Below are 15,644 nucleotides of genomic sequence, written 5' to 3'. Positions count from 1 at the left end.
GTGTTGCTGTTTCCTCCTTCTTTCTACCCGTTGTTCTTGTCTGTTTGTGTCTATACCTTTGATTGGAACAGAAAGGAGGATAGGCGTGATTGATTGGTGTATAGGGACAATTGATCTGTTGATACTGTTTTTAAGAGTGTAATTTCGTAAATAGAGTACCTTACTTATCTACTTACGATCTCATGAACGAGAGAGAACCATGATGACGGTATCGAATCAATTGTAATTCTTATTGCAATATATCAAAGTTGATCAAAGCGCAATATAACCGAAAGAAAAGAAATTAAAAAGAAACGCCACCCTTCCTTCCCATACCGGACCGACCAGCAATATCCAGATGTCCGTCCATCACATGATACAAACATGAAAGAGCTGCGTACGTAACTAGGGCATAATTCGTAATCGACGATATGTCGTTGACAAGAGCAGGGAAATAAAGAAAAGCTTCTCTACGAGGCCTCTCCTTCCGCAGATGATTCCTGTGGTTGTTTAGGAGTTGGTTTTCGTGCCCACGGAACGTTCTTTTGGAATAGTTCTCTTAGCTCTGGGGAGATAACCTGGGCATCTCCGTCATCACCGGGTGCTGTGCTGGGGCCGGCACTGACGCCACTGCTGTAGGCGGTGCTTTGCGGTCGCTGTGGCGATTTGCCCTTGTTTGGGCTTGCGGGGGAGTCCTGAGTAGGTTTGCGCTGGTGGGCTGCTGGTACAGGGAAGTTGTTCTTCTTATCGATGGCCTGGACGGCTCGCTCGAAACGGTGGAATAGCGATTCCGCGCGGGTGAGGATCGGGACAAGTTCCATTGTGTTGGAGAGCTCGTTGACTAGTTATGTTAGGACTTGTGTGTAGGGACTATGAGGGCGGCTGGCTTACTGTATTTTAGAACCTCGTCGAACTGCTTCAGGTGGTCCATGATGACGTCCCGGTGCTTTTCGAGGATGGCAAGTGCAATGAAAAGGTGGAAGCTGCTGGAAAGGTAATCGGTCCAGAGCGTTTCCCAAAAACGTAATACATCGACCCATTCGAACTCCCGCTTGTACCAGACCAAGAGCATCCGGAAGAAGAAGAAAAAGTTCGTGCTGTCAGCCGATTGGAGATGGAGGTAGAGCTGGGGATCCATGAGCTGGACGAGATGGTCTAGGGTGAGTAGCTGCGAACGCATGCCGGATTGATCACGAAGGAAGTTGCGTTCCTGTTTGAATGTATTAGGATGATACGTGTTGGTGGGAGCGAAATCAAGCTTACCATTCTGTCCATAAACCCAACGAATGCCCAGAATGCAACGGCATCGTCCTGCATGACGGCGTAAATTGGGGCTAGGAGATCGCTCATGCCTTGAACGTAGCCCAGATCAGGGTTGTATTCGTTATACGTAAGAAGCATGTCTTTCATCTGTTCAAGATGCACATTCGTCCCTGTGTCTGCAAATGGCGAATCTGGGTCCGGGTGGGGAATATCTTCCCCAGCAAACAGGGGTATTGTGCGGTCTGTGCGATGGACATCTTTCTCTGTTTGAATAGATTAGCGGAGGCGCAGTACCCTATGCTGCAAGAGAGACTCACCTATTCTGTTTCGTTGCTCTTTCCACCAGTCATACTCTTCCGTCGTAGAAGTGCCTTCAATCATTTTCTCCCACCAGGTACCTTTCAACCGGATGTACTCATCACGCTTTGAGTTCATCAACGCTTGCCGTTCCTCATGGCTGCTATCCCAGGGATACACTCCAAGGAGGAAGAGCCATGCTTCTTTTCTGACCCCGTCATTGGGATCTAGACCCCCGTGGAATATTCTTTCCTTGACTTCATCGACGGTCAAGTGCATTCTTCCGGTAATTGGGTCAAAAAACCCCTCCCACTCCTTCAAGGTAACTGTCTTCCGGCGTTCCTGAATGGACATGGTTCCTGTCTCGAGGTCAAGAATCTCAAATTCCCCGACAGAGCTATCCTCCATGCCAAGAACATCCCGTGCGGTCCATATGCGCTGGTTCCTTTCGCGATCGCTCTGTTCCGAGATACTCATAGCCCATCGGGCCAAGTACAACCTGGCGCTGTCAAATTCATCTTGTAAAGTTTGGATTTCAGGGGTTCTCATCAGGCGACGGACTTGCGGGGGTATGCGGGGATTGTCGGCTAACTCGTTGGCCGTGCGCCTTGTAAACGTCGTAATCTTGCTCAATTGCTCGAGAACTTTCCACCTTGTCTCCTTGAGCGCTTTCACAAATGGGTCCATCCCAGCATCTCGTTGCCCGCTTCCGCTTGCCTGCGGGAGGGGTTGATCTTGAGCCTTCGCTACCGAGCCATCTGCGCCTAGAGGTCGTCCAAATGATATACGATCTTCCTCAGATGGATTGATCAGATAAACACTGCTATCCACGGCGGAGCGCTGGACTTCCGCATACTTCCGAAGCCATCGCAAAACCTCATCGCCACCCCAGAAGACACTTCCGTCTTCACCAAACGGGTCGAAGCTTTCCCTAGTCCTCCTTTTTTTCTGCAGTATCGTCGACTCGCACTCAGTGTCATGGAAAAATAACGCGGGGAAGCTATCACCAGCGCGGGTGTTGATCACAAGGCTCCCAAACCACCAGCCCAGACTCGGAGGTCGTACAAGAAGCGAATAGATTTCAGATAGAGGCACAGCAAATGCATAGAGCCCTATGGGATCCTTGAATGTGGTTGTTGTCGGAAGTGCTGGCACGAGATACTTTTGCCGCGGAGGCGAGGAATCGTCTGATAGATCAACTTTGACATAGGTGCTGTAGGCATCGCCCAAGGAAGATTCGGGAACCCAGGCTAGCAGGTAGGACGAGATGTCTGACGGGGAGTTGCTAGAAGCGGTATTTCTGAAAGGGGGGAGAGGCTTTTGTTGGATGAGAGCAATGAATCCGGGGATGTTATCTTTCGAGGAAGGAGTCGGATGAACGTAGACCTGCGATGCTCGGGATCAAATGGGTTAGTCGTAATTTCTACCAATAGCGATCTGATCAACCTACCTTGCTCTTAGAGAATAGAAGTTTGACACCTCTGCGCGAGGTGGAATGAGAAATGGTGTTGTAGTCATCCTCCTCGTCGTCACTGACGTCGTAGTACGACGCCGTCGGGGAAGGCGGCGAAGGAGGAGGGGTGTATTTGATACCGTTGCCTGCCATGTCGGAAAGGAAGAGGCGAAGGGGTGAGTTCCACGGGGCCTGGATGATCAAATCCTGTTCATAATGCGAGCTCGACCTGGAGCTTGTTTTTCCCTGAAGCTGCTCTGAGAGGGTCGGGCAAGTCAGCCACCGGTCGGAGAGGAATTACGGAGGGAAAGCGAGTCACGGCCGGAGGTCACGACGTAATCGTAATCGTGTAATCGTGGGGTCCACCGTTTCCATGTGATCCCCTCTTCGCCTCACATCGCCTGCAACACGCAACCAGAAGAACTATTTACTATCCACATACCTTGCAGTGTGTTTTCTTTTTGGCAGCGTGTGTCGAACAATGTGCCCTGGGCAATGATATCTGGATGGATGAGTGGACGAACTGCTGCTTAAAAACCCCATCGCCACCGACCAAATCGGCGATGACTGATTTGTCCAGGCAGCAACAAAACTTCATAGAGAGAATCCACATCCAATTCTCGGGAGTCGACTAATAGTACCCAGTCAGATGGTTGGTAGGTGAACCTCATATCTTTACGCAACATTCCTTCAGCGGCAACTCTCTGCGGGCGCTTGGAAGGTTCCGGTTTCGTCCTTCGCACAATCATCACAGTATTCGGAGCGAAGCATCGATCTATATCTATGTCTCCTAGTCATCGGGGCGAATTGGAGGTCAAGGATATAACAGGGATCGCTTATCTCCAGCCATACCAAGCAACATAAGAATCACCGGGGCGATCCTACGTGTCAGGCTGCCAGGCTGTCAGGACACCAAGCGTGCTTCTGGCCCGGTTCCATATGACTTGTCGACCCTCGATCATTCGCCATTACTGAAAGTCTCGCATAGATCTGGGCTACTGGCGCACGGGATCTCATAGCTTCTTCAGGAAATGATTCGCCCATCCAATGGATAACTATTCCCCATACTCGCAGATATGCAGGCTCGAATGTGTGCAGCGGGCGCTTTAAATACCACACAGATTCACTTCATGCTGCCCTGTAGTGAAGTCGTGCTAGATAATTCTAGTCAAATAACAGCTTTAAATTATACACAATGTCCGGGTTTATGTGCACTTTGCCAGCTTCTTGGTACTGTAGTCTACCTCTCTATCAGCTTGAGCGAAGAGCTATCTTCTTGAAGGTAAGATACTATTATCTCTGCATCTCATTCGGACTCTAACGATTCCTCTAGTCTTGGTATCTCATGGGTCCTGTTACCAGATTTTGTGATATTGGCACCAAAGTTGAATATGAGATAGCCCAGCTACCAATTCATGTTTTCAGAAGCTCGGGAGATGGGCCTTTTCCTGGACAAGATGATATCCAAGTTATTTGTGCACAGAGTGTATGTCAGGCTCAACGCATGGACCAGACCGAGAATGCCTTCTTTTGAAGATTCTAGCAGTAGCTCAATCGAGCTTCCTGATATTGACCAAGTCTTAGGGAACACCTTTACAACATCATGTCACGCCCACCGGTCTTGTTTTCGCCACTTTGTCGGACGAAGCGCCCAGTTTCAACGAGTATTTCCCGGACTTGGAGCCATTGCTTGAGAAAGTGAATTTCACCAAGCTTCCGTATAGACACAGCATCAGATACGAAGGCCGATTTAACTGGAAGACAATGTATATCGCACTCTCCCTCGTATTCGGGATTGATCATGTCTCCTGACTTGGGTCCTGTAACAGGGTCGATGGTTACCAGGAATGCCTGCATTGCCAGTATACGCACCCATCATTTTCCATTTACTATCCCCCAACATCTTACGCGGTGCACAATCACCAGAACTTCTCCCAGCACATCGTGGACCCGGAGAAGCCCGATGACGGCCTGTTCCTATATTTCTTCCCGAATTGCACGTTGAATGTATATGGTGGAGGAATGTCCTCGTTCCGAGTCTGTCCAACAGATGACCCGAATGTGACAAGGATGGAGTTCGACTACTATCACATGGAATCCGGCGACAAGTTTGGTGAATACTTCAGATTTGTGCGTCAGGTCGCTATGGAAGATTATGAACTCTGTGAGAAGGCTCAAGACAATCTCACCAAAGGCATTTATAGCGAAGGGATACTCAACCCCGAGAAGGAGAGTGGGGTCTCCTGTGAGTAATCTAAGATGTTGTTATCTTCCTCTTTTCGAGCTAATCCGAGCCAAGTTTACCAGGATCGCGTGTTTGAATTGGTATGTCAGCAGCACGCGGCAGATGGACTGGAAAACGAATGCAAAGAGGCGGGATTTGATAATCAAAAGAGGGGGCCGGAGGGTATCACGACAGGTGCGTGAGACAAGGGAACATGGCGTCGGGACTATGCACGTTCTTATCAATGACGTGGAGTCAAGGAGATAATATTTCATAAGGCCTAGCTCATGTAGTGATTTCTATCGCTTGTAGCGATGAGGCGATAAATGACTCTCAGCTCAGGAGACAAACTCAATATGATGGAAATTTGGCTTTGGCGCACGTTGCTGGAAAGTCTCACCATATTTGGAAGGTCAATACAGGCAATCTTGCTTTGGCGCATGGCCATCGGATAGCATTGAGGCCTCTAACTGGACGCGGCGAGGGCACACATGCAAATCAGCGGAGACGACAGGGTCAGTGCTCGGTTCTTCACGTTGCTTGGATTTGTCCATAAGAAGTTCCCATGTTATCGTAAAAGCGATGCGGATCTTTTCAACAGTTGTGGTCCACAAGTTACTGTCGAAATGATCATGGAAAGACTGAGCTCGGCTCTCTCGCCGGCATTGTCCGCCTCGGTACTGGTTGCATTGCTGGTGGGGTTGATTTTCCTCCTCCAAGCCTTCTCCCGACCTCGGTTTGGGGGACACAGGTCACGGCATGAAACTGAGTCGAAGGTATTTGACCTCGGACCTGCCAAGGAAGGCAATGATAATATCGTATCCAAGGAGTCGGACTTTCCAGAAGACTGGTGGACTGGCTCTAACGTCTTTGAGCTGGAAAGACGTGCAATCTTTGGTAAGGTATGTTCTTCACATTCATTGACTTACATTAGGCATCAAACAGGCTGCTCACCTATGACCAATATAAGAGATGGTTGTATATTGCACACCGCAGTCGATTCTCCAAAGCAGGTGACTACCATTCGTTTGAAGTAGCCGGCATTCCAATCTTCCTGGTGTTGGGGAAAGATGGCAACGTGCGGGCGTTCCACAATGTCTGCCGCCATAGAGCATACACAATTACGAGGAAAGAGTCGGGCTCCTCCATGGTTCTTGGGTGCCGGTATCATGGTTGGAGCTATAACACCAATGGGCAGCTCATTAAAGCCCCTCACTTTGACAACGTCTCAGGCTTCGATAAGTCGCAGAATGGCTTGTTTTCTATTCACACCACTACAACACATGCGGGCTTTATCTTCGTGAATCTCGACGCATGTCCCACAGTACTTCCTGTTGAGACAAGTTCTCTTGATTCCTTCGCGAGCAGGTATGGAATTGAACGACACTCCACTTGGTTAGGAGGGCAGACAATTGAAGGCCAATTCAATTGGAAACTGAGTTGTGAGCTCCCTCTACAACTTCTTGTGTTGTAACTATCATGTTAAGGATTAAGCATCTAACATGGTGGATGATAAGTGAATTTCCAGAGGTTCATCAAAAATTCGAAACATGAGCACGAAGCCCCTCAATCGAAGTATAAGTGTTTGTCATCGCGCTTGTTCAATCCTTCCCGAATGTGCTTGGCAGATATTAGAGTCTTCCCTTTTACGACCTTTCATACGATTGAGGGGACGAAATCTTGGTATTCGTTGAGCTTTGTTCCCATGTTTGAGAAAAGGACATTGGTTCGATTCGACTTATACTCTCACGGAGAAATGGGCGGTCCTAGGTCTCCAGCAATACAAGAAGATCTATTTACCCACCTGAGCAACAGTATCCAAACACTTGAGATGGAATTTCAGTCATACTCTGGGAATGCCTTGTATGTTCTACAACCATATAGTCAAGTTGAGGGCTAATGAATGGATTGTTTGGTTAGGCCGCTCACTGTTATGGCTTCGGCATTCAACCCAACTGTCGCAGGTAAACTTATGGATGAGCCTTCCCAGCCATTCTCGTGACCAAAGCGTTTCTAAGAGACTCTTTTTTGAATAGATGCGCAGGGGACGATCCTCGATATTCTGAGATCTCACGCCAGGCTAGAAAAACAACGAGGTGCTGAGGTGTTTCCTGCTACGAGGAAGCCAAGGAGGAATGCACGATTTGAGCAGGCTGAGCAACGTCAGTCCTTTCCTTCTTATTTCAGGGGTCTTCCTGTTCTGCTAAACTAGGTTTGCAGTCTGCAAAGACCTCGATTGCCAAGACACTTGGAATCGCAAAGGTCTCGCCTGGTGAGTATGCACGAAGTACTAGTGGCTGTCTGTATGACCACTTGGGTCAGTCGGATATAACTCGAGAAAGCCGGCACCACTTATTAGTTGTTGTTGACGAACTCAGCTTTTACTTCTTTATACTTTTGATTCATGCAATGGTGGCATCAATCAACCCGAAGCAGCCATGCTGGCTGTTTCATGTTCTATTCAGTTCAATGCATTTGTTTCAGGCCGTCCGGGTTCCTCCGCCAATAAGACAAACCGTGATCCAGCAAGGGGTTGCAGGGATTGAAAATCAAACCCCAAGAATTTATGCCGCTGGAGAAGAAGGGCGGAGGGATAAATCTGAGCTTGAAGATGGACCTGTCCGCTGGAAATGCTTCTTGGAACTCACCGAATGGTGTGGGGTGGATCCAAATTGCACAGGGTCCAGCGGCGGGCAGCGTGTCAACCTTCCCTTTTCTCCCACCCCACTGTCAAATCAGACCGATCGCTCGGTTCTGGACCTGCAACTCCCACAACCCTATAAAACGCTCAAACCCGGACCAGACACAAAAGATTCTTTGGTTTCTGTTGCTGGATTCGCTTAGATTCTGACTCGCTTGTGAAGGGACACACTTTTACCCCCGTAAATACTCCACGGCTCTAGGTAGAGCGATCGATCTAAGATCCTGAAACGATCTAAGCCCTGAAGATCGTTAACTCCTTCGAGGTAATCCCAATTGTTTCCTACCACGTGGCTCAGAGCTGATACCGGAATGGGCATATCTAGTCCCTAGCAGTACAAAGTATCGAACCTGTGGGACACCGGGTACCTGCTATGGTTTTCCCTCCGATAGCAAGGGCGACCTTGCAAGCTGCGCTAATTAATGCCGGTTCCAATATCCTGGCACAGGCCATTGGTGCTTATAGGGACGAGGTATGTTGATGTATTCCTCAAACAGCATGAAATCCCGGTATCGAGAACTCAGGGATAATGCTGTATACCCGTAAAGGTATACGTATCACCTAACTAACAAATGACACGTTTGATCGGCGAACCATGGGGGCGGTATCACGGCATACCTCCTTGGTTGCCGACGGTGTGATGTCTACAGAGACCCTTTGAACTGGACAGCCAAGCCTTGTTTCAGTTCACAACATGTGCCTTCATCCTATCACCGTTGACTTTCCTGTGGCTTGAGGGACTCGAATCAAAATTCCCGGGTCACGACGATACTTCCGCCCCTAGTCCTAAATCAGAGAAAGTGAAGCACAAGCCTCAGCTAAATTTTACAAATACTGTCGCCAAAATCGTCATCGACCAAATTGTTGGAGGTGCCTGGAACACGGCAGCCTTCATCATGACCATGGGATTCCTGCGCGGTCAGGACTGGGATACCATTCTGCAGCAGACCCAAAAGGTCTGCTTTAGCCCCAATTTAGGTTTGACACTGGGTTGCTGACATGGAATCAGGACTTCTGGCCCATCATGGTGGCAGGGTTCAAGCTGTGGCCATTCGTCTCCGTTCTAAACTTTACTGTTGTGCCAACAGATAAACGGCTGCTTGTTGGTAGCCTATTTGGTGTGCTCTGGGCTGTTTACTTGAGTTTGATGTCTGGTTGATATTATTCGAGTTTGCCTCAAGGGGTCGTCCGAATTTGTTTCCGAAACCCGTGCTGCAAGACCTAATTAGAACTGAGTTGGGTATCAGCGAGTCACAAGGCTCGGGTGCTTTCGTTGTTGGCTTAGCGAACGTTGGATAGACAAGCCACTATTTGCATTCGATATATGCCACGTATAACGTTAGCAGGCAAATTTTGGGGCATACCCCAATTGGGTCAACCCAGTAGGGGAAGTGATGGATAGGCAACCACATACAACCGACAGGAGCTTTCTCAAAGCTTGCGGGGAAAGGGGTCGGGATGGAATTAACGGCGGCACGCTAGATAAATAGCATCCTTCACGCAACATTGATAAGACTGTTGAGCAACACGTTTCTCATTTTGGCCCCCATAGTCCAATTCCCGGGCTTCTGAGAGTTACGATAGTAACAGCCTAGCCCAGTTCAAGGCCCACACTCATTCTGGGGCCAAATTATGTACAGCGGTACACCTAGCATACCTAGCCCCGATGCTGTCCGGAGAGAAACAGTCCGGATCAGTCCGGGTGTACCTGAACCATAACCTTAAACGGCAAACGGTATGGTGAGCGAGCGCAAGTCGAATCCACCCTCCCATAAATTGGCCCATGTCCCCATGGAGCAGGTCCTCGAGGCCAATCTGCGTCGAAGGAACCCATATGTTACCCAGGCGCTAACACGACTAGGCCACACATACAAGAACGTGCTATATTTGGGCTTATCTGCGGGCGATACTTGCAAACTGGATGAGATTGAAATCCGCCGCACCTTTGCTGAAGCCAACGTCAAATGGCCGTAGTACTACCACTGGGTAACTGTTTGTTTGTGAGGTAAGTACTGCATGAAGGCGGAGCAGGTGCTTATAGTATGATACACAGTTTGAGAGTTGGAGTACATCTGAGACGGCGGGATCGACTGTTGTTTCAAACACAAACGCATTGACGTTGAGACCACGGCGAACCCGCGAACCCGCGAGAGACAACGGCTGGTCAAGAACAGTGATGGATGGATCGTATGCATGACACCCTCGATTCTTATTAAGATACCATCCCTTGTCATTGCATGCAGGAGTGTACTCCGAAGTCCGAACATTGATTGATTCGACCATGGCGGGTGCCCGCCTGGGTTGTATGAGCAGGGATCCATCCCGCGTACGCAATCGGTCGGGGAATTGTGACCTCACTCCTATTCTGATTCCCGGGTCTATTGATGAAGCACTGCCCGGGTACCACTGAAGCCATGGCGATTGGCTTGCGTTGAGCGTCTGGACTCGAAGTCAAGTCCCGTTACGGGAGTACCTACTGCCGGGTAATTAATAGATCAAGGCTGTGGCTGCAGTCTGCTGCACCATGGTCACATGGGGGATAGATCCCTGAGGAATGGCGATCAGGAGGCTGGTGGATGGCGCAGCCGTGACTATTCATTTCCACGATGGCCCTTTTGACGATGGGGGCTACATGATTATTGACTCAAAAGAGACCGGCAAACTCCCTGCAGTGTCGATGAGGCGTGTAAGGCATTATTCGGCTGAGGGGGATCCCTGGAAAATTACCGATCATTTTTGTACCTACCTGTAACAATACCCGACCGGGTGTGGCACTCGGATCCGGCCTAGTCGCACGGGCTAGTTTTGGCCCCCGCGGTTTAGCCCAGGCTTGAGTAGGTACTGTCAGTTGTCAGTGTCGAGTGTCGAGTGTCGACTCTCCAGGCGATCCATTCTTCGTCCCACCCTCCATCAATCAGTCCATCGATCAAGACACACTTCCCCATCACCCATCACAACCCCCCCCCCTTTCCCTTCAGGCCTCCACTCAGCGTATCGCAACACTCACCCCCCCCCTTATTACTCCGTAAATTAGTTGGCGTCATGTCGCCGACCTCCCCAGCGGATTCCCTCCGACACAGGGATAAGAAAAGCGTTCCCCGGCACGTGGAGAATGCTAGTCAGACCCCATTCTTACTTAGCTAGGACCTCAAATGGCAGACGTCCTTCCTATCTGTTCCCATATTTCATCGCCGTGCATCTCGGATCTCTTTGTTGGTAGCTAGTCATATGGTCCGTCCAATTCCTCTTTCTTTGTTCGCCCCCTCGGCGTTGGCTATCAGTATACCAACCCTTAACATTGCGCTATTCATCGCCTCTTTGCGCTAACCTTTTGCGACAGCCGGGTGTGTCACTATTGCTGAAAGAACACGCACAATCCCTGGAGCCTCGTTCAGTTCTCGGTCTAAGAACAATTTTTCTCGGATTCGTTTCCAGCACAACGGTTCTGTCTTAGCCCGCTTGGGTTTCGAAAGTCCTTCAGCTGGGCTGGCTTCTAAATTTACGAAAGGTACCGCAAATAACATTGTCGGGTTTGACAAAGAAAGCAACAAGTACATCGCCTTAGAGACCATGTACATGACCAGAAACAGACGGGTACACTGTTCCATATGACAACGGACGTTTTGTATAGGTAGCAGCCAATTGTCACTATTGAACCAACAAGACGCCCCGTCGGTACTTGTTACCTCGATTTGGAAGGCTGGCCTACCTCGGATAGGCTGTGAACACTTGATAGAGGGCTATATAAGATCCTGAAATGCCCAGGATGGAGATACTACACTTGCCCGACCACACTTCATCCGGCTTACAACCCTCCGGTATCATAATGGCATCAAAGGCTCATCATTCAGAAGACGAGATATCGGATAGCGCATACGTGGTCGATGAAAACATCGAGGAAGAGGAAGAGGAGGACGACGACGACGTCTCTATTTCGCCTATATCTGAAAGGGCTCCACCATGGTCAGGAACTCGCTGGGCTCGTTTCTTCCCTGAGCTATCCTCTCACTTCTCCTTGGTTTCTCCGACGAACAGTACAACCCATCTTCTTTCTCAATCTCACATGAAGGGCGTACCTCATGTAGATAGTCAACTACAACCACTAGAGGGAGTGAAAGGGCGTTCTTCTTTGTCATCCGAAGAAGTGGCAGATAACAGGTCGTCGAGTTACACTAGCAGGTCATCCTTAACGAGTCAGGGGTCCGAAGTTACATCACCAGTTCATAAGCCGGTGGACAGCTTTCATATGGCATCCTCCGCTGGGACTAGCGTGTTTGACGAGTCAAAGTCTGAGCAACGAATTCCTCGTCCGTTACAGAAGCGGCCTTCAATTGCCCAGTCTAAAGACAAGCCTCTTCCTCAGGAGCCACCTATTGAGTTAACGCCACTATCAATTCGCCATAAGACGTCCCAAACTCTGGATAGGGACCTCGATCATTATGCCCGCTTGAACCCTCCACCGCGCTCTATATTACAACCAAGCTATCATCATTCGACATTGTCACAAGCGACTAACGACCTGGAGAGGACTTTGGCAGGACTCACTGAGCAGCGACAGGTGCCAGAACCACTTTCACCTCGCGCTCCTCTGCAGGTCTTCAATGGGCCTTTGCAAATTAGTAGAGGCAACATGGACATGGTTGCTACGCGACCAGCCCCTCGTCCCCCTGCTAACGTGCATGAAAGCCAACAGATCCGCAAAGCCAAATCCCGCGAAGACACGAAACAAACAAAGAAACCACACAAGGCCAAGCCACCTTTTTCCTTCACAGTGCCAAGCTTCGGTCGGAAACTTAGCCGTGCCCACCAACGATCTACTAGCAACTCTAGCTCAAAGTCAGAGCCCGAGTCCTCTCGGGCCAGTGTCCTACACCCGCCGGTTGTCTTCGAACTCGGCAACAGTGAAGTCGCTGAGCTACAAGGGTCTTCAATCGTTGCCTCTGAGGGAAGGCCTGCATCTGCAGGCGGCGAGAAGGGGCGTCGGATGAAGCTCCCCCGCCTTCAAACAAAGGAAATGGGAACACTCCGCCGAGAAAGCATAATGCGCCCTTTCAACTCGACGGAAGGTCGGGTCCCCAACACTCGCAATCATCCGGAACAGCAGGGAAGGCCATGCGAAAGAGCAAGGAGCGCGTCCCTCAACGAAAAGTATTTTGTGTCATGCAGTAAATCCGGCGAGACGCCAGCAAAGATTACTCGTCAGGATAAACAAGTCTCTGGAACTTCAGCAATGGTATATGAGTTGGAGGCCAGTCTCCCATTATCCCCAGTCGAATTGCAGGGCGATGCCACGACCCCAACCTGCAAATCCGTGGGGGCGATGCCTACTACACTGCCTGTTCGCGTCGTTTTATCGATCTTGGAGCAGGTCAATTCACTTGATGAGCTTTTCAATGTTGCAGTTCTTCGCAGAGATTTCTATCGAGTGTTTAAGCAACACGAATTGAGACTCATGCGAAGGGCTGTGTTCGAAATGTCTGCGCCAGCGTGGGAGTTGCGTGAGATGAGCCCCCCATGGGACACCGAATGGCAAACCTTATTAGACCCTGATGCCCCGGTGCCAGAGTACACCCCAGCCTGCTATCTCAAGCGCTATGCTCAAGATATCTACACACTGGCTCATCTCAAGTCCCTTATATTAGCTCGGTGTGGGAGTTTTCTGCGCCCAGAAACGATCCGTGGGCTATCCGGCATGGATGATGACCGTGCCACGCAGATTGATGATGCCTTTTGGCGTGTCTGGACTTTTTGTCGTATCTTTGGATCTGGGAAACATAGAGAGGGAGACATTGTGGGACAGTTAGATTGGCTGAGGGGCGGTACCGTGGCTATGAGCCGATGTGCCTCGGTGGCCACATCTATAACTGACCCGTATGACGCAAACAGCGTTTTATTCGAGCCTCCTGTTGGGTTCGGGTACGGTAACAAAGGCCCTTTATCAAAGGACCAACTTCATGATATGACCGAGATCTGGACCTGCCTAGGTGTGCTGCTTCAACCAATGCACGGTAAGTGTAGTGAAGCGCGGGCTGCTGGAATCTTCGATGGGCACGATGTGGCAGTGAATGATCCTGCAAAGGAAGCAGCAATTTTAGGTGAGTAAATCGCATCTTTTGGGAGGGCTATTGTCGGGTTTGTGTTGTTACAGAAAAGCTAATACATCAACACAGAAGAGTGGACTTACTACATCCTCACGCTTGGGCTTTCGGCGGTCTTGATACTCGGTTCGATCCATGCCTATGATAACACTGCTGTGGTTTTCCAAAGGGCTCAATCAATGGGCCTAACAAGATGGGAACCCTCCGACACTGGTGCCAGCCGTTCCACGTTCCTCAGGGAGGCTGTGTCGAAGGCCTATCAGCCACAACGAAGTATTACGTCTCAAACATCTTCATACTCTCCTTGTCTTAACTCCCAACTATCCGGATCGCTCGTCAGTCGGGAAGGCTCTCCAACGACCAACAGCCCCGGTGAAAGAATGCCTTCTCCTGACTTTCACCGCCGACGACAAGCCGCCTATTCTGCCCAAATAAAGCACCAAAGGCAGCAGCAGCAACTGAGTCCACCCATTGTTATGCCCGCGGAAGAACGGCCAATATCTCAGTATGCAACAATCATGAGCCGCTTGGAGGCTCTCCCGCTCGCGCCACAACCCCCGATGTCCATGTCAAGGATGGCAACGTCACCTACGACGCATTCCTATGTATCGAACGTTCATTATATGCAGGCACCCCGGCTGGTTATGCCAGTCATGCCAGTCTATCAGCCACAGGTTCGCGACCCTGTTGATCGGGCTCTCGACACAATGGTCCGGGAGCTTGGCTTTGAAGAAGAAAAGGCCAAGTGGGCCCTTAAGGTAACAGACAATGGCGAAGGGATAAACGTAAATGCAGCAATATCGTTGCTCGTCAGAGAACAAAAAAGCCATGGACAAAGCCACAGGGGCTTCTCTTTGAAGAAGCGCAGGAGCTTTCTGTCATCGGTCATCAACAGTCCGGAGTCGCGATATTCAGGCTGGAAATTTGCTTGAGCAGCCTGCTATTCCTTCAAAGACAACAGCATATGCAGTTGCACAGTGCACATCCCGCATCGTATTCTACCTCCGCCCTACGATCTGTTCCATCTAGGGGTTTTCTCGATTCCAAGGCGTTTTTTTTTTTTTTTTTTTTTTTTTTTTTTTTTTTTTTTTTTTTTTTTTTTGATACCACTCTGCACCATCGATTTCTCTCCTGTTCCGCGTCTGCTATTAGCGTGTACTATTATTTCATCCACCCCTAGATTTTCGGCAGAAATATCTATGAAAATATGTGGTTCTAGATTCGTACAATGGTCATCAGTATAATGCTGGCGAGGGTTTGTCCATACCAAGGGGAAGGGTATGACATGATTTCACAGCCTTCTCCCTACCGAGGGATGTTCTCCCTGGAATCGATTAGCATCATTTCTACCCTGGGCTCATGAGGCCATGGCATATTGGCATCCCCTTCATGAAGGGGATGCCCCGCGACTTATAATAGTATCTGGAGGGAGGGCAGAGAATTCCAAAAGATGAGGCAGGCTTCTCGTAGGCTGTTTGCAAGGAGCCCTATGAGAGGCTATGAAGTAATCTGTGTTGGATGTTCGCAGATCACTCGTATCCTCCGAGAAGAACGCCACCTAAGTATTATCCTTCGGGCGGGACGCGACGCAAAGCCCATCCACGTATGATTCCTGATCGGAGGCGAAGC

The 15,644-nt window shown here is 49.7% G+C and overlaps 5 protein-coding genes across 5 annotated transcripts; 4 read left to right on the top strand and 1 right to left on the bottom strand.

Annotated features, from left to right (window-relative positions):
• Window positions 1-203: 203 nt before the first annotated feature.
• Window positions 204-3,594, bottom strand: BO94DRAFT_537072 (GTPase-activating protein GYP7). The gene is made up of 5 exons (XM_025612188.1): window positions 2,990-3,594; window positions 1,560-2,925; window positions 1,243-1,505; window positions 871-1,189; window positions 204-820 (listed from the first exon to the last, which is right to left on the bottom strand). Exons 1-5 carry the CDS (start codon window positions 3,143-3,145, stop codon window positions 450-452), a joined length of 2,475 nt encoding a protein of 824 aa, XP_025465525.1. The 5' UTR covers window positions 3,146-3,594; the 3' UTR covers window positions 204-449.
• A 593-nt stretch (window positions 3,595-4,187) lies between these two features.
• Window positions 4,188-7,428, top strand: BO94DRAFT_470303 (uncharacterized protein; the record flags this gene model as incomplete). The annotated part of the gene is made up of 9 exons (XM_025608324.1): window positions 4,188-4,274; window positions 4,326-4,376; window positions 4,577-4,777; window positions 4,931-5,241; window positions 5,818-6,118; window positions 6,187-6,681; window positions 6,772-7,104; window positions 7,181-7,225; window positions 7,261-7,428. The coding sequence occupies 9 exons, from the start codon at window positions 4,188-4,190 to the stop codon at window positions 7,426-7,428; spliced, it is 1,992 nt and encodes a 663-aa protein (XP_025465524.1).
• Window positions 7,429-7,438: 10 nt separating this feature from the next.
• BO94DRAFT_152620 (uncharacterized protein) lies at window positions 7,439-8,212 on the top strand. The gene has a single exon (XM_025605811.1). The coding sequence runs from the start codon at window positions 7,626-7,628 to the stop codon at window positions 8,058-8,060; it is 435 nt and encodes a 144-aa protein (XP_025465523.1). The 5' UTR covers window positions 7,439-7,625; the 3' UTR covers window positions 8,061-8,212.
• On the top strand, window positions 8,150-9,443 carry BO94DRAFT_152547 (Mpv17/PMP22 family protein). The gene is made up of 4 exons (XM_025605810.1): window positions 8,150-8,182; window positions 8,243-8,389; window positions 8,568-8,873; window positions 8,927-9,443. Exons 2-4 carry the CDS (start codon window positions 8,291-8,293, stop codon window positions 9,074-9,076), a joined length of 555 nt encoding a protein of 184 aa, XP_025465522.1. The 5' UTR covers window positions 8,150-8,182; window positions 8,243-8,290; the 3' UTR covers window positions 9,077-9,443.
• Window positions 9,444-11,743: 2,300 nt separating this feature from the next.
• BO94DRAFT_548209 (ubiquitin-associated domain-containing protein) lies at window positions 11,744-14,947 on the top strand (the record flags this gene model as incomplete). The annotated part of the gene is made up of 2 exons (XM_025613385.1): window positions 11,744-14,012; window positions 14,088-14,947. The coding sequence occupies 2 exons, from the start codon at window positions 11,744-11,746 to the stop codon at window positions 14,945-14,947; spliced, it is 3,129 nt and encodes a 1,042-aa protein (XP_025465521.1).
• Between the last annotated feature and the right edge of the window lie 697 nt (window positions 14,948-15,644).

Source organism: Aspergillus sclerotioniger (genome assembly GCF_003184525.1).
Source record: "Aspergillus sclerotioniger CBS 115572 chromosome Unknown BO94scaffold_21, whole genome shotgun sequence".
Taxonomy (NCBI): Eukaryota; Fungi; Ascomycota; class Eurotiomycetes; order Eurotiales; family Aspergillaceae; genus Aspergillus; species Aspergillus sclerotioniger.
Note: the sequence above shows the minus strand (reverse complement) of the source record. Positions and strands in the feature narration are given on the sequence as shown.